We start from the raw sequence: 24,747 nt of genomic DNA, 5'->3' as shown, positions 1-24,747 counted from the left end.
CAAATACATGTCATTAGTAGTGTGTCAGATGATTTCTATCAGTATTACAGCAACATAGATTCTACTTTCTTACTGTCATTTTACCATTGCACAATCTGGTGTTAATCTACTCTAGGCGATACCAGCTGCAAGCTGATTCTATACAGCATCTGAATGAATGGTAAAGGAATCCTTGTGCTCAGATCTGGTCAGCTTTTTGGGAGAACCAATCAATTTGCTTGTTTTGTCTATTCACTGTCCATAGTATAGAATGGTAGAATTATTTCACCTATTTTTCATCACAATCACTGAAGTACAGATATATATTATTTCACCAATGCATCACAATGAGCTGTGAATGTGCAAACACACAAATCGGGTGAAAAAGGAGGAGGATATACAGTGGGGAAATTAAGTATTTGATACACTGCCGATTTTCCAAGTTTTCCCACCTACAAAAAATGTAATGTACACTTCAGCTGTGAGAGACAGAATCTAAAAAAAATCCAGAAAATCACATTCTATGATTTTTACATATTTCATGCAATAAAATGCAAATTAATTAAGTATTTGATACAATGGAAAAACAGAACTTAATATTTGGTACAGAAATCTTTGTCTGCAGTTACAGAGGTCAGACGTTTCCTGTAGTTCTTGACCAAGTTTGCACACACTGCAGCAGGGATTTTGGCCCACTCCTCCATACAAATCTTCTCCAGATCTTTCAGGTTTCGGGGCTGTCACTGAGCAACATTGAGTTTCAGTTCCCTCTAACGGTTTTCTTTTGGATTCCGGTCTGGAGACTGGCTAGGCTACTCCAGGACCTTGAAATGCTTCTTACAGAGCCACTCCTTAGTTGCCCTGACTGTGTGTTTTGGGTTATTGTCATGCTGGAAGACCCAGCCACGAGTCATCTTCAATGCTTTTATTGGTGGAAGGAGGTTGTTGGCCAAAATCTCACGATACATGACCCCATCCATCCTCCCTTCAATACGGTGCAGTCTTTCTGTCTCCTTTCCAGAAAAGCACCCCCAAGTATGATGCTTCACGGTTGGTACCATGTTCTTGGGGTTGTACTTATTCTTCTTCTTCCTCCAAACACGACGAGTGGAGTTGAGACCAAAAAGTTATATATTGGTCTCATCTGACCACATGACCTTCTCCCATGCCTCCTCTGGATCATCTAGATCAGGGGTCTCAAACACGCGGCCCCTGAGGCTGCTTTATGCGGCCCGCAGACACAGACCCCTTGACGATCCCGACCTGGTCCAGGAGGAGCCGCCGACGGCAGCGCTGAATTGCCACACAGAGACTGTTTCCCAGCACTGCATTTCCAATGCCAGCCGCTGGCCAATCAGAGGCCAGCAGCTGATATCTGCGTGTCGGCGCAGCGAGTATGACGTCATTGCCATATGCAGATGTCAGCTGCTGGCCTCTGATTGGCCGGCGGCTGACATTGAAAATGCTGTGCTGGGAGACAGTCTCTGTGCGGCAATGCAGCGCTGCTGTCGGCGGCTCCTCCTGGACCAGGTCGGGATCGTCAAGGGGTCGGACTCTGTGGTGCCTGCGGGCCACATCTGCAGGAAGGCCGCCGAGGGAACGGAGGACAGGTGAGAATCATCTTTTTTTTTTTTCTATTTTATGTGTGTGAAGAACAGCACAGTGGGCACAGAGCCACAACATGGGGACCGGGATGGGGCACAGAGCCACAAGATGGGGACCTGGATGGGGCACAGAGCCACAAGATGGGGACCAGAGCCACAAGATGGGGACCTGGATGGGGCACATAGCCACAAGATGGGGACCTGGATGGGGCACATAGCCACAAGATGGGGACCTGGATGGGGCACATAGCCACAAGATGGGGACCTGGATGGGGCACATAGCCCCAAGATGGGGACCTGGATGAGGCACATTAGTACAAGATGGGCGCCAGGATGGGGAACGTTGCCACAGGATGGGGACCTGGATGGGGCACATAGCCACAAGATGGGGACCTGGATGGGGCACAGAGCCACAAGATGGGGACCTGGATGGGGCACAGAGCCACAAGATGGGGACCAGAGCCACAAGATGGGGACCTGGATGGGGAACATTGCCACAGGATGGGGACCTGGATGGGGCACATAGCCCCAAGATGGGGACCTGGATGAGGCACATTAGTACAAGATGGGCGCCAGGATGGGGAACGTTGCCACAGGATGGGGACCTGGATGGGGCACAGAGCCACAAGATGGGGACCTGGATGGGGCACAGAGCCACAAGATGGGGCACAGAGCCACAAGATGGGGACCAGAGCCACAAGATGGGGACCAGAGCCACAAGATGGGGACCTGGATGGGGAACATTGCCACAGGATGGGGACCTGGATGGGGCACATAGCCCCAAGATGGGGACCTGGATGAGGCACATTAGTACAAGATGGGCGCCAGGATGGGGAACGTTGCCACAGGATGGGGACCTGGATGGGGCACATAGCCACAGGATGGGGACCTGGATGGGGCACATTAGTACAAGATGGGGACTTGGATGGGGAACATTACTACAAGATGTTTTCCATTATTACTATAGGATGCTAATTGTAAGACAATATTACTGTATGTGGCCAATTGGGGGAAATAAAATTGTAAAAAAAATAAAAAATAAAATAAAGCATGAAAAAATATTGGGCACTAAAAATGCTGTTTTATATGTAAACTAAAGTAAACACAAAAAAGTGCACGTTTATTATCGCCACATCCATAACGACCAAAGCCATAAAAAAATAAACACGGCAAAAATGTTCAAAAGGTGTATACAAAAAAAATGGTATCACTAAAAAGGTCACATTGAACAAAGAATGCGGCCCCCCAAATTCAAATTTTTTCCATGTGCGGCCCATATACCCAGCCGAGTTTGAGACCCCTGATCTAGATGGTCACTGGTGAACTTCAAATGGGCCTGGACATGTGCTGGCGTGAGCAGAGAGATCTTGCATGCCCTGCATGATTTTAATCCATGACGGCATAGTGTGTTACTAACAGTAATGTTTAAGACTGTGGTCTCAGCTCCCTTCAGTTCATTGACCAGGTCCTCCCATATAGTTCTGGGTTGATTCCTGACCTTTCTCGGAATCATCCTTACCCCACGAGGTGAGATCTTGCATGAAGTCTCAGACCGATGAAGATTGACAATCAAATTGTGTTTCTTCCATTTTCTAATAATTGCTCCAACAATAGTTACCAGTTACCTTCTCAACAAGCTGCTTGCCTATTGTCCTGTAGCCCATCCCAGTCTTGTGCAGGTCTACAATTTTATCCCTGGTGTCCTTAGACAGCTCTTTGGTGTTGGCCATGGTGCAGAGGTTGGAGTGTGACAGGTGTCGTTTATACAGGTAACAAGTTCAAACAGGTGTAATTAATACAGATAATGAGTGCAGAGTAGGAGGGCTTCTTAAAGAAAAACTAACAGGTCTATGAGAGCCGGAATTCTTTCTGGTTGGTAGGTGATCACATACTTATTTCATGCAATATAATTATTTAAAAATCATACAATGTGATTTTCTGGTCATTATTTTTAGATTCTGTCTCACACAGTTGTAGTGTACCTACGATAAAAATTACAGACCTCTCCATTCTCTGTAGGTGGGAAAACTTGCACAATCCGCAGTATATCAAATACTTCTTTTCCCCACTGTAGTTGCTTCTAAAAGGTTAATCTGCAAAATGAGGGTATAGCTGATTTTAAAGGTTCATCTACTATAATAGAAAGCCTCTACTTCTAAAAGGGTTCATCTTCTAGAGGAGGACATAGCTGCTTCTAAAGGGATTATCAGAGTCTCTTGTACACACAGAGGAGCTGTGACAGATTTCACCTCTCTAGTGTTTCTTCTACCGCAGCTCAATAGTAAATAGCAATCCAATATGGAGTTCTTCGTATATCACTGAATCCTTCATAAAAAAGTGGCACAGCTATACCCTGTTGTCATGCTTCATACAGTCTACCCACACACAGTGGTATCTTCCACTTCAGAGACATGCAGTCCCATGCAGCTGTCAAGATAGTGAGATAATGAAGAGCCACTTCAACTCCTTTTGTTGAAGGGCCAGACCTTTGATTAATAAATTAGTGAGGACATTTTAGACTTTTCATATTTATAAATATTAACAAAAGGATTAAATTTGAATCTCCTATTACCTCATGATGTTTCCAGGATGTGATTGGTCCTCTAAGTTTAATTTGAAAAGTCAGTGCATGAGTAATATTTTCCATATTCGCTATTCTGTATACAGATTTAAACAAACAGAATTCTCTTGTCTTCAGAAAACCAAAACAAATCATTTCGCAAACTGCTTGTTCCATTATACTTGTTGTACACTATGTAGAGTGTTCTTTCTTAGTTCTCTTAATTAGATAAGGCAAGTGTTAAATGTAACCTGTTGGCACAAAGTGATTGTGTAAACCTAGCACAGCACCATTTTTGGCCAAATCTGTTGCTGCGCTGCCAGAAAATATTCTTTATTCAAATATGCTAATGATGTGCTTGCCACACCCTTGGCGTGGCAGAGAAGTTCAGTGTACTTTCCTACCTACTTGATTTCCATCTATCTCTACCCTCCCTTGGCTCATGTAAAATCAGGGCTGTCAATCAAGGAAAAGGAGGTACAGTAAGAAATGGAAAATGATGGGAAAGTGCACTGAACTGCTCGGCCACACCAAGGGTGCACCAAGCATCTTCTTGCCGTATTTGAAAAAAAGAGCAGTTTCTCACAAATACAGCAATGGATCTGGACACTGAAGATACTATTTTTATGAGGGCTACATTCAGGGCCAGCGTCAGCACCCGGGCAAGTGCCAGGGCCCTGAGCAGGTGGGGGGGCCCACTCACCGTCGGGCTCCCCGCCACGCTATGGGACCCGTGAGCGGTGCAGTCCCAGTGTCAGCGCCCGCTCCCCCTCCCGCTTGCTCAGGGCCCCGGCACAATACTCTCCTCTACCCGTGCCTCCGCAGCAGCTCCGGTCTCTTCTGCGTCCTCTGACTGTGGCATCTCAGGTCAGAGGCTCTCTCCTGAGCCGTCACAGCGCACAGCGGGAAGACACCGGCGACGCTGGAGTCCAGAGCACCAGCAGGTGAGAAGTGAAGTGAGTATTTGATTTTTTTTTTTTCTTAATGTATGGAGGCATGTGGCATTATAAGGGAGGGGAGGTGGGGTGGTGTGACATCCTGCATGGGGCATTATAAACGAGGGGGGGGTGTGCCATCCTGCATGGGGCATTATATCGGGGGGGGGGATGACATCCTGCATGGGGAATTTTAAGGGTCGGGTGACATCCTGCATAGGGCATTATATGGGGGGGTGACATCCTGCATGGGGCATTATAAGGGGGGGGGGGGGGAGTACCTTCCTGCATGGGGCATTATAAGGGAGGGGGGAGATGACATCCTGCATGGGGCATTATAAGGGGGGGTGACATCCTGCATGGGGCATTATATGGGGGGGTGACATCCTGCATAGGGCATTATATGGGGGGGTGACATCCTGCATAGGGCATTATATGGGGGGGTGACATCCTGCATAGGGCATTATATGGGGGGGTGACATCCTGCATGGGGCATTATAAGGGAGGGGGGGGTGACATTCTGCATGAGGCATTACAAGGGGGGGGGAAGTACCTTCCTGCATGGGGCATTATAAGGGAGGGGGGAGATGACATCCTGCATGGGGCATTATAAGGGGGGGTGACATCCTGCATGGGGCATTATAAGGGGGGGTGACATCCTGTATGGGGCATTATAAGGGGGGGTGACATCCTGCATGGGGCATTATAAGGGAGGGGGGGTGACATCCTGCATGGGGCATTATAAGGGAGGGGGGGTGACATTCTGCATGGGGCATTATAAGGGAGGGGGCAGATGACATCCTGCATGGGGCATTATAAGGGGGGGTGACATCCTGCATGGGGCATTATTAGGGGGGTGACATCCTGCATGGGGCATTATAAGGGGGGGTGACATCCTGCATGGGGCATTATAAGGGGGGGTGACATCCTGCATGGGGCATTGTAAGGGAGTGGGGAGGTGACATTCTGCATGGGGCATTATATGGGGGGGGAGTGACATCCTGCATGGGGCATTATAAGGGAGGGGGGGTGACATCCTGCATAGGCATTAAAAGGGGGTGTGTGACATCCTGCATGGGGCATTATAAAGGGGGGGGGATATCCTGCATGGGGCATTTTATGGGAGGGGAACAGCCTGCATGGGGCATTTTATGGGAGGGGAACAGCCTGCATGGGGCATTTTATGGGGGGGAACAGCCTGCATGGGGCATTTTATGGGGGGGAACAGCCTGCATGGGGCATTATGTGGGGGGAACAGCCTACATGGAGCATTATGTGGGGGCACAGCCTGCATGGAGCGTTATATGGGGGCCAGTATTCTGTATGGAGCATTTTATGGGGGCCAGTATTCTGTATGGAGCGATTCGCTGGTTTCTGAGCTATTGTGGAATTTACAATATATATCTGTCATGTAATGTAAGAAGTAAAGTCTTCGGCATTGTACTAAAATATATATATATATATATATATATATATATATATATATATATATATATATATATATATATATATATATATATATATATATATATATATATATATATATATATAAATAAATAAAAATTAGTACAGACCAAAAGTTTGGACACACCTTCTCATTTAAAGATTTTCTGTCTTTTCTTCACTGTGAAAATTGTACATTCACACTGAAGGCATCAAAACTATGAATTAACACATTTGGAATTATTTACTTATCTAAAAAGTGTGAAACAACTGAAAATATGTCTTATATTGTAGGTTCTTCAAAGTAGTCACCTTTTGCTTTGATGACTGCTTTGCACACTCTTTGCATTCTCTTGATGAGCTTCAAGAGGTAGTCACCGGAAATGGTTTTCCAACAATCTTGAAGGAGTTCCCAGAGATGCTTAGCACTTGTTGGCCTTTTTGCCTTCACTCTGCGGTCCAGCTCACCCCAAACCATCTCGATTGGGTTCAGGTCTGGTGACTGTGGAGGCCAGGTCATCTGGCGAAGCACCCCATCACTCTCCTTCTTGGTAAAATAGCCCTTACACAGCCTGGAGGTGTGTTTGGGGTCATTGTCCTGTTGAAAAATAAATGGTGGTCCAACTAAACGCAAACCGGATAGAATAGCATGCCATTGCAAGATGCTGTGGTAGCCATGCTGGTTCAGTATGCCTTCAATTTTGAATAAATCCCCAACAGTGTCACGAGCAAAGCACCCCCACACCATCACACCTCCTCCATGCTTCATGGTGGGAACCAGGCATGTAGAGTCCATCCGTTCACCTTTTCTGCGTCGCACAAAGACACGGTGGTTGGAACCAAAGATCTCAAATTTGGACTCATCAGACCAAAGCACAGATTTCCACTGGTCTAATGTCCTAGAATATAAGACATATTTTCAGTTGTTTCACACTTTTTTGTTAAGTATATAATTCCACATGTGTTAATTTGTAGTTTTGATGCCTTCAGTGTGAATGTACAATTTTCATAGTCATGAAAATACAGAAAAAAATGAGGTGTGTCCAAACTTTTGGTCTGTACGTGTGTGTGTATATATATATATATATATATATATATATATATAATATATATATCTATCTCTGCGGTATCTGTGCATCATGAATCGTGGTATGCGTTAAAGGGGCCCACTGAGACTCTTTCACCCAGGGCCCACAAAAACCTGGAGCCTGCCTTGGCTACATTCCCTATAACAGTGATGGTGAACCTTTTAGAGACCGAGTGCCCACACCGCAACCCAAAACCCACTTATTTATCACATAGTGCCAACACGGTCATTTAACCAGAATACTGAGGTTTTAGTTTAGAAAAACAACTCCTACAGAGAGCAGGCGAGGGGAACCGAAAGCAGCCACAAACAGGAGCAGGGGTATGAGACTGCAGATAGAAAAAATATGCTCCCCCTTCCATCCTGGTATATGTTTGCCCCCATCCTTGTAGATTTGATGCTGCTGCCCCCATCCTTGTAGATTTGCTGCTGCTGCCCCCATCCTTGTAGATTTGATGCTGCTGCCCCCATCCTTGTAGATTTGATGCTGCTGCCCCCATCCTTGTAGATTTGATGCTGCTGCCCCCAGCCTAGTAGATTTGCTGCTGCTGCCCCCAGCCTAGTAGATTTGATGCTGCTGCCCCCAGCCTTGTAGATTTGATGCTGCTGCCCCCAGCCTTGTAGATTTGATGCTGCTGCCCCCAGCCTTGTAGATTTGCTGCTGCTGCCCCCAGCCTTGTAGATTTGCAGCTGCTGCCCCCAGCCTTGTAGATTTGCAGCTGCTGCCCCCAGCCTTGTAGATTTGCTGCAGCTGCCCCCAGCCTTGTAGATTTGCTGCAGCTGCCCCCAGCCTTGTAGATTTGATGCTGCTGCCCCCAGCCTTGTAGATATGTTGTCGTCTCCCATCCTTCATACTGGTACATGCCACACCCATGAATATGCTCCCCCATACTTGTATTTGCGCTGCTGCTCATCGCATAGTAAAAACAGACAAACATAATAAACCCTCCTACTCACCTTCCTTCCTCTCCCGCGCCGCGTCCTGTCCTGTAGCCGGCAGCTGATTTCAGCGTCCTAACGACGGGGCGCATGACGTCACTGCCATGCGCCCAGTCGCTTGTACGCTGACGCCGGCTGCTGACCGCGTGTATTGTGATGCACGGGCCTGGCAAGTTCGTGCACTGTAAAATACACTTCAGCTAGGTGTGTGTCAGAGAACGCACATCTAGCTGAAGTCAGCGGGCTCCAAGTACTCACCCGCCGGTCCTAGTGCTGAGGCGATGGCACGCGTGCCATAGGTTCGCCAGCACTGCCTTATAAGATGCTGTGCTTGGTTTGATCAGTCATTTGGTATTGACAGACTAAAATTACAGGGAGTCTGTCAGCACAGAATGACTGTTCAAACCTAGTACCGGCGCTTGGGTCATCATGGAGTAGGCAAACATTTAAGTGCACCTTCTCACTTACTTGCTTTCCCTCTGTACTGAACCGAGCACCTGCACTTGGTTTGTACGGTCATTCTGTGCTGTCAGACTCCTTTTTAGGTGCTTACCATTTTTTTGTTTGTAAACTCTTGTCTACTAGCCAAGAGTGGAGGGAAAAGATTTTCATTATTTGCAATGAACTGTAGCAACAACATGCCAGTAGAGTCCCTGAGAATAGTCGAACGCAAGGCTTTATTCACATCTACTTTTATAGTATACTGACCATAATATAACAAGTCATTTTACAGGATATATCATATGCCACATTTAAATGTTGTCAGCCCCTATTCAGGTGAGTGCCAAACCCACCTCTTTCTTTCATTTTAACTGCAGGAGTAGTTCTGCATCCTTTCTTCAAAAATGCTTTGGTCACACCTTGTTATATTATGCAGACTGGCTGCATGTTTTCCTCAGATGTTGTAACGAATATAGCTTAAAAATGTTAACAATTTTTGGCATGCAATCTTCATGATATTTTCATTATTTTCTAATTCAGCACACTTCTCCTCAGCTTTCCCATGTGCTATTTTTCTTTTTTACCCTAAAAATCCAGGACTGTAGTGTTGGAAAAGCCAACCTCCAACTCTGCCTCCTTCATTTCAGACTCAGACTTTTTTATAAATAGCTCATGTATAACTTAAGGTGTTGACAGGATAGGTGATAACGTGTTGATCAGAGGGGATCAGACTGCGGGCAAATAGTGTAACTTTTATTCTCAAACTTTTATCCCTGTTATAAAATGCAGAGGTAGGCCAGACGCTCGACTGCTGCTTCATTCATTCTCTATGGAGCTGCCAGAAAAAGTTTAGTGCAGCGCTGGAAAGCCCCATAGGGAATGAATGGAGCAGCAGTTCAGCATGCTCACAGCTGCTCTATTCAAACAGGGATAAAAGTTCCCTGTTGTGCCAATCAATGTGCTTCACAGTGGTCCGACACCCACAGATCAACAAGTTATCACCTACCTTATGCCTAGGTGATGATGGAGACATCCAGTTAAAACAAATTTATTAGTACAAACAAATTAACATAATAAAATGTTAACATCAGGCTTTTTGTCATCATCATATAAATAAATAGGCTACTTAAAACATACAATACAGTACATTTTTCAGAACAAAAAATGATCCTAAAGTAAATATGCAACAAACTTTGTGAAGTTAATTATGCAATAGCAATAATATATTCCATTGATTTTTTTCTTTTTAATTTCAAGCTGAAGGTAGCATCTGTACATTTCTATAAGGGCTGACTCACCACAGAACTGATCCCTAATCCACAATTCTGACTTCACAGTCCTTTAAAAATGTGAACTAATTCTAGTACAAACATTAGAGGATAGAACATGGCATTATTGAAAGCAAGTTCTGGTGTCCCAATCCCTTCCAATTCAATGGAAAGAACTTGCCACTCAACTATCACTTATAAATTACAGTAACATAGTTTGTAAGGTTGAAGGAAGACTAAGTCCATCTAGTCCAACCCATAGCCTAACATGTTGATCCAGAGGAAGGCAAAAAAAAAACATGTGGCAAACACTAAGCTCCACATTGGGGAAAAAATTCCTTCCCGACTCCATACGACAATCAGACTTGTTCCCTGGATCAACGCCCTATCAAGGAATCTAGTATATACAGTTAAATGAAAAAGTTTGGGCACCCCTATTAATCTTTAAGCTTAATGTTTTATAAAAATTGGTGTTTTTGCAACAGCTATTTCAGTTTGATATATGTAATAACTGTTGGACACAGTAATGTTTCTGCCTTGAAATGAGGTTTATTGTACTAACAGAAAATGTGCAATCTGCATTCAAACAAAATTTGACAGGTGCATAAGTATGGGCACCCTTATCATTTTCTTGTTTTAAATACTCCTACCTACTTTTTACTGACTTACTAAAGCACTTTTTTTGGTTTTGTAACCTCATTGAGCTTTGAACTTCATAGCCAGGTGTATGCAATCATGAGAAAAGCTACTTAAAGTGGCCACTTGCAAGTTGTTCTCCTGTTTGAATCTCCTCTGAAGAGTGGCATCATGGGCTCCTCAAAACAACTGTCAAATGATCTGAAAACAAAGATTATTCAACATAGTTGTTCAGGGGAAGGATACAAAAAGCTGTCTCAGAGATTTAACCTGTCAGTTTCCACTGTGAGGAACATAGTAAGGAAATGGAAGAACACAGGGACAGTTCTTGTTAAGGCCAGAAGTGGCAGGCCAAGAAAACCATCAGAAAGGCAGAGAAGAAGAATGGTGAGATCAGTCAAGGACAATCCTCAGACCACCTCCAGAGAGCTGCAGCATCAACTTGCTGCAGATGGTGTCACTGTGCATCGGTCAACTATACAACGCACTTTGCACAAGGAGAAGCTGTATGGGAGAGTGATGCGAAAGAAGCCGTTTCTGCAAGCACGCCACAAACAGAGTCGGCTGAGGTATGCAAAAGCACATTTGGAGAAGCCAATTTCTTTTTGGAAGAAGGTCCTGTGGACTGATGAAACCAAGATTGAGTTGTTTGGTCACACAAAAAGGCGTTATGCATGGCGGCAAAAAAACACAGCATTCCAAGAAAAACACTTGCTACCCACAGTAAAATTTGGTGGAGGTTGAATCATGCTTTGGGGCTGTGTGGCCAGTGCCGGCACTGGGAATCTTGTTAAAGTTGAGGGACGCATGGATTCCACTCAGTATCAGCAGATTCTTGACAATGATGTTCAAGAATCAGTGATAAAGTTGAAGTTACGCAGGGGATGGATCTTTCAGCAAGACAATGATCCAAAACACCGCTCCAAATCTACTCAGGCGTTCATGCCGAGGAACAATTACAAAGTTCTGGAATGGCCATCCTAGTCCCCAGACCTGAATATCATTGAACATCTGTGGGATCATTTGAAGAGGGCTGTCCATGCTCGGCGACCATCAAACTTAACTGAACTGGAATTGTTTTGTAAAGAGGAATGGTCAAAAATACCTTCATCCAGGATCCAGGAACTCATTAAAAGCTACAGGAAGCGACTAGAGGCTGTTATTTTTGCAAAAGGAGGATCTGCTAAATATTAATGTCACTTTTCTGGTGAGGTGCCCATACTTATGCACCTGTCAAATTTTGTTTGAATGCAGATTGCACATTTTCTGTTAGTACAATAAACCTCATTTCAAGGCAGAAACATTACTGTGTCCAACAGTTATTACATATATCAAACTGAATTAGCTGTTGCAAAAACACCAATTTTTATAAAACATTAAGCTTAAAGATTAATAGGGGTGCCCAAACTTTTTCATATAACTGTATAACCTGTAATATTATACTTTTCAAGAAAGGCATCCATGCCCTTATTAAATGTTAATAGTGAATCACTCATTACAACATCATGCGGCAGAGAGTTCCACAGTCTCACTGCTCTTACAGTAAAGAATCCCCGTCTGTGATTATGATTAAACCTTCTTTCCTCCAGACGTAGAAGATGCCCCCTTGTCCCCGTCTCAGGCCTCAGAGTAAAAAGATCAGTAGAAAGGACTTTGTACTGTCCCCTCATATACTTGTACATATTAATAAGATCACCCCTAAGCCTTCGTTTTTCCACAGTAAATAACCCCAAGTGTAATAACCTGTCTTGGTATTGCAGACCCCCCCAGTCCTCTAATAACCTTGGTCGCTCTTCTCTGCACCCGCTCTAGTTCAGCTATGTCTTTCTTATACACCGGAGACCAGAACTGTACACAGTATTCTAAGCGTGGTCGCACTAGTGACTTGTATAGAGGTAAAATTATGTTCTCGTCATGAGCATCTATGCCTCTTTTAATGCATCCCATTATTTTATTTGCCTTTGCAGGAGCAGCCTGACACTGGCCACTAAACGTGAGCTTGTCGTCCACCAATACACCCAGGTCTTTTTCAGTGACCGTTTTGCCCAGTGCTTTACAATTAAGCATATAACTATACATTTTATTTCCTCTGCCCAAGTGCATTACCTTACATTTATCCCCATTAAAGCTCATTTGCCATTTATCAGCCAAAGCTTCTAGTTTTACATAGATCCTCCTGTAGTATAAAATTGTCCTCCTCTGTATTGATTACCCTGCAGAGTTTAGTGTCATCTGCAAATATTGAAATATTGCTCTGTTTGCCCCCTACAAGGTCATTAATAAATATGTTAAAAAGAAGCGGGCCCAATACTGACCCCTGTGGTACCCCACTGTTAACTGAGACTCAGTCTGAGTGTTTTCCATTAATAACAACCCTTTGTTTCCCATCACTGAGCCAGTTCTTAACCCACATACATATATGTTCCCCTATCCCCATTGTTCTTATTTTATGTATCAACCTTTTGTGTGGAACCGTATCAAAAGCTTTTGAAAAGTCCATATACACAACATCCACTGCATTTCTTTGGTCCAGTTCGGAACTCGCCTCCTCATAAAAGCTGATCAGATTAGTTTGACAGGAACGGTCCCGCGTAAACCCATGTTGATATTGGGTCATGAGGTTATTTTTCTTCAGATACTCTAGTATAGCATCTCCTAGGAAACCCTCCAGGATTTTACCCACAGTAGAGGTTAAGCTTACTGGCCTATAATTTCCAAGTTCGGTTTATGTCCCCTTTTTGAATATTGGCACCACATTTGCTATACGCCAGTCCTGTGGTACAGACCCTGTTATTATGGAATCTTTAAAGATTAAAAATAATGGTCTATCTATGACGTTACTTAATTCCTGCAGTACTCGCGGGTGTATCCCATCCGGGCCTGGGGATTTGTCAACTTTAGTGATTTTTAGACGCCGCCGTACTTCCTGCTGGGTTAAGCAAGTGACATTTAATGGAGAATTTTTGTCATCACTAATCATGTTTCTGTCATGCGATTTTCTTGTGTAAATACTGTTGAAAAAAAATCATTTAGCATATTGGCTTTTTCCTCATCCTCATCCACCCAGACTATTTTTAAGGGGGCCAACACTATAATTTTTTAGTTTTTTACTATTTATGTAGTTAAAGAATATTTTGGGATTATTTTTACTTTCTCTGGCAGTGAGTCTCTCTGTCTCCATCTTTGCTGCCTTGATTTGGTTTTTACTGAATTTGTTTAATTTTCTGCATTTATTTAATGCCTCATCACTACCTACTTGCTCTAGTTCTCTAAATGCTTTTTTTTGTCACTTATTGCGCCCTTTACAGCTCTATTTAGCCATAGTGGTTTCCTCCTATTTCTAGCATGTTTATTCCCATAGGGTATATATTGTGCACAGGTCCTATTCAGGATGCTAATAAATGTCTCCCATTTGCTTTGTGCATATAGGTGGCACTAGAGTTCTAGTTCTCTTCCTCTCTAAACAGACAATTTGCATATTTCCCAGAGGAGCATTTGTGGCTTAAGTCTCCTCACCTTAACATGTCACTCTCCGCAAGGAGAAACGTTACCCCTTGGACACCAGGTCTAGCAAACAGCTATGAAGTGAAGGTCTCCAGATGGTGAATTTTGTGGGGCCCCTTGGACACCAGGTCTAGCAAACAAGTATGAAGTGAAGGTCTCCAGATGGTGAATTTTGTGAGTAGTCCCAATCAGAAGAACAGATCTGGATGTGCATATTCTGGCCTTGGGGGTTTGGAGATAATTTATGTATGGTAAGCTGGAGACTGGATAATGCTGTCAGACGTGGTGCTTGAAGCTGGATGCGACTGTGTCTTTCAAAGCAGAATTAGTCATTGTGTCTAACTTATTTGTACACTCATATGTCTAATTCACTGGTGGTTGTTAGTCTGTGTATGGACCTGATTCATCAAAGCGATAACGTAAAAGACTAGCGTAAAACTCTTTGAAAAGGCACAAAATTTTGGAGCTGGGCAACATTTTTTTGCGACATTTGCCATTTTCTCTCCATTTTTGTCAGCTCTGCAAAAATGGGGCAGGATGGGGCATGCATCGCCTGCTTGTATAATTCTGACTGGAGTAAGATTTGTGATGGTAGTGTTTTATTTAAGAGGTGTGTGCCTCTTAATATGTTGCAATCATCATATTATATATCAATGTGTACTTCCAATTGCTCAATTTGCCTTTCTACCCAACTAATTCTCTTTTCTCCGCTCCATGGAGCAACAGGAAGTCTCTTTCCCTGCATTTATTATACTGATCTTCAACTTCTGACCTTGGTGCTTCTCCTTCCCCCTGCCAGTTACTTTTGCAGTGACTCATGACTCACACAGGGAAAATGTACCTCCTGTTTCTACATAGAGCTTAGAAGGATTCAGCTAGTCAGTTTTTAATCACGTGATGTCATATATCTAATGGAAAAAAAAGAATTAACTGTTTAGAAAGGCAAAATGAGCAATTGTAAGTACACAGTGCTATATAATATGATGATTGTAATATATTAAGAGGATAAAAATTTTGATGGGAGTGCTTCTTTAATGAATCTGGCAATTCTAACTCCAACACCACCCCCACATCAAGACTGACATGTAAAATGCCGATCTTGATTAATCTGGGCCTAAGTATTTAAAGGGCTTGTCCACTAAATAAAAGCTGAGCTGAAGTTCTCAGCAGTGGCTACTATACAGTGAGGGAACTGTGATGTTCCTTTCTGTGCTCTGTTTAAAGGGGCTTATAACAGCTGACTAGAGGGGATGCCAAGTGTGGAGATCCCACCGATCTCATATGGATGACCTCTCCTGATGTCTAGTGGAGAACCCATTTTAACTGTTCTAATTATTTAGTAATATAGGGGGAGTTTAATAAGGAAAAAGACTGCTTGTAAACTGCAAATAGCTTAAAGACTAGTGATGAGCGAGCGTGTTCTGCTAACCCTTTCGGCGAGCATACTCGGGTGCTCAGCCAGTATTTGCGACGTGCTCGAATGGTATGTTTGAGTCACTGTGTGTGCATGATTTGCGACTGTTTGACAGCTTTAATACATGTGAGGAATGCCTAAGAAACCTGCATTCCTCACATGTATTAAAGCTGTCAAACAGTCGCAAATCATGCACACACAGTGAATCAAACATAACATTCGAGCACACTGAAGATACCCGAGCATGCTCATAAATCTGGAGTAACGAGCATGCTCTTTACTCTTCACTATTAAAGACCTTGGAGGTCTATTGGTAAGAAGTGACCCGGGAAGCCATGACATACAATGTTCCCCTACACACTAATGACTAACAGTCGTCCCATGTTATTATTAGTTTTCTAACGTAAGCCAGAAACAAAACATTGCTGTTTTTCCAGTTTGTCACCATAACTGTGTGGGCGGCTAAAACGAAATGGGTCACTACAATTCTGAAATGCAAAAAACCTTTACTAATATGAAGAAAACACAGAGCCAGAGCTAGAAAGTAGTATTGATGAGGAAGATAGGCCTTTTGTTAGTGGACACATATAGGGTTAGTGTTTGATCAAAAGTAGTACATACCTCATACTGTAAAATAGTTATCACAACCACTTAATATGTTTAGTAAAGTTGTAATGAGACAGCAAACTGGTGAATATCTAATTATATTCTGTTCTGGATGAATGTGTCCTGTATGAATAGTGCTGAGGCTGCAGTCAGAGGAACCCGCACTGCTTACTGCATTGGTGCTCACTGGGGTCATACAGTAATATACCCATAGTTGTCACAGACACTGAGCTTACTGTGGACAAGCTCTGATCTACTCCCAGGGGTTATAATCTCTGTATACTTGTATACCTTTTTTAAAGATAGAAAAATGTTTACATGAGTGCACTAATAGGAATACACTAGATGGAAAACCTTATTAGCATCACACCTTCCCTTATGTCCTGTTCACACCAGATGAAGAAGCTGTGGCGAGTCTACATGCTATACAATACAGTTTAAAGGGAAACTGTCACCACAAAAATGCAGCCCAATCTGCAGGCACCATGTGATAGAGCAGGGGGAGCTGTGCAGATTGATGTGTAGTTTTGTGGGAAAAGAATCAGTATAACTTGTCTTTCATGATTTAAACCTGTGCTCTTTCTGGGATTTTATGTCAAGTGGGCGGTCCTATCAGTGATTGACTGCTTTCTTTCTATAAGTATGGATACAGAGATACAGTCCTGCTTATCGTTATTGGCACCCATGAAGTTTAAGTACATAATGGGGAATATATGTCCTGAAAAAAAATAAATCAAGTGAAAGTTTTTTTTTTGTATAGAGCACTCGTGTTAAATACAAAAGAGCAAATGATAAACAATGGGAGGGAAAAATAGAAAAACCCAAATCTTGCTGTATCACTGGTATTGGCACCCTTTACATTAATTTAATATGGAAACACATTGTGACTCTCCTGTGGTAAATCACAAGAGATTCACTTGTGTTTAATTGTTGGTGCCCATGTGACATGAATTAGCCAATGAATGATGACTTTAGTGTTTTAAAAAACCATATGGTAGGCCCTGTTCCTTTGTCACAATGGTGAAGACAAAGGAGCTGTCTGAGGACATCAGAACTGCTATTAGCAAACACAAGACTTCCAAAGGGTATAAGGCCATCTCCAAAGACCTTGGTATCCCAGTTTCACCAGTGTGAAATGTTGTTAAGAAATTTGCCAAGCATGGAACAGTCAAGAACCTCCCTGGACGTGGGGGAAAGAGGAAAACTGACGAGATGTCTTTGACGTGGTGTTTTTCTTTCACCATTCGCACCAACTTTCAAACATCCAAAGACCTGACGGCCAACCTGGGACAGTCTGGGGTCATGGTCTCAACAGGTACCATACGCCGCACACTATACTAAGCAGAGCTTTATGGTCGAAGGCCAAGGAAAAAAACATTGCTGAAGAAAAGACATAAAAAGGAACAACTAATCTTTGCCAAAGAGTACCTTTACAAACTGCAATCCTTCTGGGAAAATGTTCTTTGGACAGATGAAACAAAAATAGAGCTTTTTGCCAAGAAAAGCAACAGTTACAGACGGCACAATGAAACTTCTAAGGAAAAGAACACCTTACCAACAATTAAGCATGGTGGAGGATCCATAATGCTGTCTGGTTGCTTTGCTGCGTCTGGTACTGGAGGCCTTGACTGTATCACAGGAATCATGAAATCAGAGAATTATCAAGAGATTTTAGCGCAAAATGTCCTACCCAGTGTAAGAAAACTTGGTTTGAGTTGAAGATCGTGGGTCCTCCTGCTAAACAATGACCCAAAGCACATATCCAAAAGTACACAGGAATGGTTGAAAAAGAAAAAATGGACTGTTTTAAAATGGCCAGCAATAAGTCCTGACCTCAATCCCATTGAAAATCTTTGGGGTGAGCTGAAATATGGCAATGGGAAGAAGAACCCTTCAAACATTCAAGAGCTTGAACAAATTGCAAAGGGAGAGTGGGAGAAAATTCCATCTGAGAAGTGCAAGAATCTTATAGATGGCTACAAGAAATGTTTGGAGGCTGTCGGCAATGCCAAAGGGTGTGCAACCAAGTATTAATTGCAGGTGCCTTTATTGCTGCACATGCTGTTTATTCTGTTTCTTCTTTGTTTTTCAACTTTCATGTTGCAGTTTCAATGTTTTATTCTTATATTACTTTGGACCACTAATTAAAAAATCCTGAGGATATAACTTTGGTACATTTCCATTTATTTCTGAAGATATTGTATAGTCTATGAAAAAATGAAGGGGTGCCAGTAATGGTGAGCAGCACTGCAGCTGCCAGTCACTGATAGGACTACCCACCGGACCCAAAATCCCAGAAAGAGCAGAGGTTTAAATGGTGAAAATATAAGTAAGGCTATGTTCACACACATTGTGTTTTGCTGCGTATTTTGCAGCAGATTTTTATGCAAATTTTCAGCTGCGTCTTGCAGTTCCAGCAAAGTCTATGAGAAACCAGAATTCTATGTTCACAAATGTTGATTTTTGTTTGCTGCATATTTTCTGCCTTGCTTGCATATTTGGAAAATAGAGCATGTCACTTCTTTCAGCATTTCTGCAGCAGAAAAACTCACCTGCGTTTTTGCTGCATATTTGCTGCGTTTTTCACCCATAGGAAGTAATGAGTGGTAGTGATGAGCGAGTATGTTTTGTTAACCCTTTCGCCGAGTATACTCGGGCAAGCACCGAGTATTTACAGCTGCTCGGTGATATGGTTGAATCGCTCCCGTGTGCATGGTTTGCGACTGTTTTGACAGCTTTAATACATGTGAGGAATGTCTGCTTCTTACACACTCCTCACATGTATTAAACAGTCGCAAATCATGCACACGGGAGTGATTCAACCATATCACCGAGCACGCTGTAAATACTCGGTACTCGGCAAAAGGGTTAACAAAACATACTCGCTCATCACTAATGAGTGGTCAAAAAAACGCAGCAAATATGCAGCAAAAAACGCAACAAAACCTGCGTTTCTTACGCAGCTGTTTTCCTGCTGGAGAAAAGTTAGCAGACTTGTAGCAGAAAAAAACACAACGTGTGTGAACATAGCCTAATGGTTCGCTCACACTGCTGTATATTCTCTGCCGTGAGCGAATCTGGCTGATCATGCTAATGACATTTTGATCAAACTCTGTCAGAGTTTCATCCAAGTGTCATCGGAGTGCGATCCGATTCTCTCACATGAGATAATCACAGCACAGGTGCAGAGAAGGCGGAGACCTTTATTTCTCCAGTGTTATCTGATAAAACATCGGATAGCACTCAGCTGTATTATATGCCAGGGTGAGCGAACCCTTATACTGAATATTTTCTCACAAAACTACAGTAGTGACTAAAAATTTAGCATTTTTTTTAAAGTGTGATTACTTCTGTCTTCTTGAGGGATCTTGCTCCATTCCATTTGCAAATCTGCAAACAATTCGTCGCCCTAACTCATCCCAAAGTTGCTCTACAGGGTTTACATCAGGTGATTGGCTTGGCCATTGCAACAGGTGAACTTTTTTCTTTGCTAACCAATTTTTGGCTAAATTGGATGTGTGCTTAGGATCATTGTCTTGCTGGAATTTCCATCCCCTGCCTACTTTGGTTTTATCATGTGGCAGTATTACATTCTCCAGTATATCCTTGTACATGGTAGCATTCATATTTCCATCAATTCTATGCAGAGGGCCAATGGCAGATGCAGAAAAGCAGCCCCAAACCATGACACTGCCACCACCATGTTTCACTGTAGGTGTTTGGTACCTTACATCATTACGTCTTCCAACTGGGCAGTATATATAGTGCTTGCCATCACTTCCAAACAGATTGAACTTGGATTCATCAGACCACAACACCTTAGACCAATCTGTCTCTTTTCAATGGCTGTGTTCTTTGGCAAACTCAAGTCGGACCTTCCGGTTCTTTGCAGAAATGAAAGGCTTCTTGACTGGAACTCGTGCAGTCAACCCTACTGCTCTAAGCCGTCGCACCACAGTTTGGCGACTCACTTTAACCCCATATTCTTCTTTCATTTTGTGTGAAATCTGTCCAGCACTTTTATGGACATCAGATGCTAACTTTTTCTTAATAATGTAATCAGCTTTGGAGGAACTTTTCCGTTGTCATCCACTTCTAGGTTTGTCAGCTGTTCCATAACCTTCTTTTTATTTCTTTAATATACGTGACACTTGACTCTGAGAACAGTTGAATTCCATAGCTACCTCTTTTTGGTTTTTGCCTGACTTAACTCTCAGAATTATTAGCTTCCTGACATCTGGTGATACATTTGGCTATGTCTTTGCTATGTTTTAACCTAAAAACACACACAAAAAAATAATAAATTTTTAGGCAGAGTTCGACTACTCATGACAAAATATGTAAAACATTTGGCCCAGCAAATGTTGAAAACTAACACATAAAGGGATAAAACAATGTCAAACACAATTTCCATCCTTATAGCTGATAACCATTTGCTTCTGGTTTACTAAAATCTCCAGGAAAATGGCATCACAACAACCAGACAGAACTAATCGCACTTTAAAAAAAAAAAAGCAAAACTTTTGGTCGCCACTGTGTGTATATATATATTCTTGGCTTCCCCTGCTCTACAGCATGGTATCTGCAGATTGGACTGTGTCTTCATGGTGACAGTTTCCCTTTTAAAAGGGATTTTGAGAAAATAGGTTTTCCGGGCTTCAGCTAATTTTCTGTTGTCCTTCTTTGTGACTGCAGAGTGCTGAATCCTGACAGTATGCACACTGGTCAGTATTCTGCTATGTTTCCTGCTTTTCACAATGCTCTATCAGGAAAAACGGATGAGAAGCTAGTTGGCACATGATGCACATCGCATACTTGCGGTCATGTGACCGGCCCCTTGAGCATTAAACAGAGCAGAATCTATGGTGGAAAGAAGAGTATCGCGTTTAACTTCTGTGATTCCTGTAGAGTTAGCTTCCATTTTACAAATGAGATCCTTATTTTATACTGGCTGGTCGTAATAGTAACTATCTTCTCTTACTTTGCATTTTATGTAGCGAATAGCGCAAAGGACGGATAATTGCTTTCTTATTCCAGATGCGATGGGGGGAAAAAAAACAGGTCATGTCTGTCTTTTATGACATTCAATAATTTAATTGCTTGCTAAGTCCAAATATATATAATATATTTTGTTCTGATATATGTTCCCATTATGGTATAAGTTGTCATACAATATCCTGATTTCTTGCTTCACCAGACGTCCCGAGATCACCATTGTTGCTGCTGAGCCGATTGGTCCTGGATCTTGGTTCCATGGTGGTCCACCTGGGGGATTAGGATTCCCTCCACCGCCTCCACCACAGTGGAGGCCTAGTGACTCCCATCACCCTGAGGTGAGCAATACTTAATTTATTTAATGTGTTTTGTATCCTTAAAGTGTAGGCTTGTTAGAACATCCTGTATAATGGGCAGCATAGCATGGGGACAGGTGTGCTGTCCTACAAAAACATATTGTAACATTTATCGAATACTCTGTTAATGAATATAGCCAACATAGAGTGGTCACTGCGAAGTGGTCACTACTGGATGGGGGAGCACTGCTCTATTGACTACAGGAGACTCATAAATGTTATAGCCATGTATTAATAATAGCCAAACAGTTTAGCCTAGAAGGTGAATGAATCAGACCACATAATGTGCTTCCCTTAAACAGGTTAGCGTAGTATAATGACATTTTCAATTTAAAAGAATAAAACAATATCAATGTTTTTATTTTTTAAGCATTTTGGGCTACATACAGTGGGGAAAATAAGTATTTGATACATTGACGATTTTGCAAGTTTTTCCACCTACAAAGAATGTAATTTTTATCGTAGGTACACTTCAACTGTGAGAAAATCTAAAAAAAAAATCTAGAAAATCACATTGTATGATTTTTACATAATTAGCATTTTATTACATGAAATAAGTATTTGATATAATAGAATAACAGAATTTAATATTTGGTACAGAAACCTTTGTTTGCAATTACAGAGGTCAGACATTTCCTATAGTTCTTGACCAAGTTTGCACATACTGCAGAAGGGATTTTGGCCAACTCCTCCGTACAGATCTTCTCCAGATCTTTCAGGGGCTGTCGCTGGGCAACATTGAGTTTCAACTCCCTCCAAAGATTTTCTATTGCGTTCAGGTCTGGAAACTGGCTAGGCCACTCCAGGACCTTGTAATGCTTCTCATGGAGCCACACCTTAGTTGCCCTGGCTGTGTATTTCAAGTCATTGTCATGCTGGAAGACCCAGCCACTGCCCATCTTCAATGCTCTTAATGAGGGAAGGAGGTTGTTGGCCAAAATCTGATGATACATGACCCCATTTATCCTCCCTTCAATACGGTGCAGTCGTCCCGTCCCCTTTGCAGAAAAGCACCCGCAAAGTATGATGATTCACCCACCATGCTTCATGGTTGGGACGGTGTTCTTGGGGTTGTACTCCTCCTTCTTCTTCCTTCAAACACGGCAAGTGGAGTTGTACCAAAAAGCTCTAATTTGGTCTCATCTGACCACATGACCTTCTCCCATGCCTCCACTGTATCATCCAGATGGTCATTGGTGAACTTCAAACGGGCCTGGACATGTGCTGGTGTGAGCAGTGAGACCTTGCATGCCCTGCAGGATTTTAATCCATGAGGGCGTAGTGTGTTACTAGCGGTATTATTTGAGACTTTGGTCTCAGCTATCTTCAGGTCATTGACCAGGTCCTCCCGTGTAGTTTTGGATTGATTTCTGATCTTTCTCAGAATCATCCTTACACCACAAGGCGAGATCTTGCATAGAAGATTGACAGTCATCTTGTGTTTTTTTGTGTTTTTTCCTTTTTCTGATAATTGCGCCAACAGTTGTTGCCTTCTCAACAATCTGCTTGCCTATTGTCCTGTAGCCCATCCTAGCCTTGTGCAGGTCTACAATTTTGTCCCTGGTGTCCTTAGACAGCTCTTTGGTGTTGGCCATGGTGGAGAGGTTGGCGTGTGATTGATTGTGTGGACAGGTGTCTTTTATACAGGTAACAAGTTCAAACAGGTGCAATTAATACTGGTAATGAGTGCTGAGTAGGAGGGCTTCTTAAAGAAAAACTAACGGGTCTCTGAGAGCCAGAATTCTTGCTGGTTGGTAAGTGATCAAATACTCATTTCATGCAATAAAATGCAATTTAACGATTTAAAATTATGCAATGTGATTTTCTGGATTTTATTTTTAGATTATATCTCTCACAGGTGAAATGTACCTACAATAAAAATTACAGACTTCTCCATTCTTTGTAGGTGGGAAAACTTGCAAAATTGACAGTGTATCAAATACTTACTTTCCCCACTGTAGTTGAACCTTAGGCTCTTTTCATGTCATGTTTAACGTGTGTGTGTGTGTGTGTGTGTGTGTGTGTATGTACAGTCATATGAAAAAGTTTGGGCACCCCTATTAATCTTAAGCTTAATGTTTTATAAAAATTGGTGTTTTTGCAACAGCTATTTCAGTTTGATATATGTAATAACTGTTGGATACAGTAATGTTTCTGCCTTGAAATGAGGTTTATTGTACTAACAGAAAATGTGCAATCTGCATTCAAACAAAATTTGACAGGTGCATAAGTATGGGCACCTCACCAGAAAAGTGACATTAATATTTAGTAGATCCTCCTTTTGCAAAAATAACAGCCTCTAGTCGCTTCCTGTAGCTTTTAATGAGTTCCTGGATCCTGGATGAAGGTATTTTTGACCATTCCTCTTTACAAAACAATTCCAGTTCAGTTAAGTTTGATGGTCGCCGAGCATGGACAGCCTCTTCAAATGATCCCACAGATGTTCAATGATATTCAGGTCTGGGGACTGGGATGGCCATTCCAGAACATTGTAATTGTTCCTCTGCATGAATGCCTGAGTAGATTTGGAGCGGTGTTTTGGATCATTGTCTTGCTGAAAGATCCATCCACTGCGTAACTTCAACTTTTTCACTGATTCTTGAACACTATTGCCAAGAATCTGCTGATACTGAGTGGAATCCATGCGTCCCTCAACTTTAACAAGATTCCCAGTGCCGGCATTGACCACACAGCCCCAAAGCATGATGGAACCTCCACCAAATTTTACTGTGGGTAGCAAGTGTTTTTCTTGGAATGCTGTGTTTTTTTGCCACCATGCATAACGCCTTTTTGTATGACCAAACAACTCAGTCTTGGTTTCATCAGTCCACAGGACCTTCTTCCAAAAAGAAATAGGCTTCTTCCAATGTGCTTTTGCATACCTCAGCCGACTCTGTTTGTGCGTACTTGCAGAAACGGCTTCTTTCGCATCACTCTCCCATACAGCTTCTCCTTGTGCAAAGTGCGTTGTATAGTTGAC

General features: G+C 42.6%; 1 protein-coding gene across 4 annotated transcripts in view; it reads left to right on the top strand.

Annotated features, from left to right (window-relative positions):
* SH3D19 (SH3 domain containing 19) overlaps positions 1 to 24,747 on the top strand; it is a 137,824-nt gene that overhangs the window by 73,189 nt on the left and 39,888 nt on the right. For all 4 annotated transcript variants that reach the window (XM_073642525.1, XM_073642524.1, XM_073642526.1 and 1 more), the window contains exon 5: positions 21,614 to 21,749. In XM_073642525.1, the coding sequence (XP_073498626.1) occupies positions 21,614 to 21,749 (136 nt within the window). The remainder of the gene's footprint in view (positions 1 to 21,613; positions 21,750 to 24,747) is intronic.

The sequence above is a fragment of the Phyllobates terribilis genome, unplaced genomic scaffold (genome assembly GCF_046119375.1).
Source record: "Phyllobates terribilis strain yellow unplaced genomic scaffold, ASM4611937v1 Scaffold_1__5_contigs__length_1240528914, whole genome shotgun sequence".
In the NCBI taxonomy this organism is placed as follows: domain Eukaryota; kingdom Metazoa; phylum Chordata; class Amphibia; order Anura; family Dendrobatidae; genus Phyllobates; species Phyllobates terribilis.
This window is presented reverse-complemented; position numbering and strand designations above follow the sequence as displayed.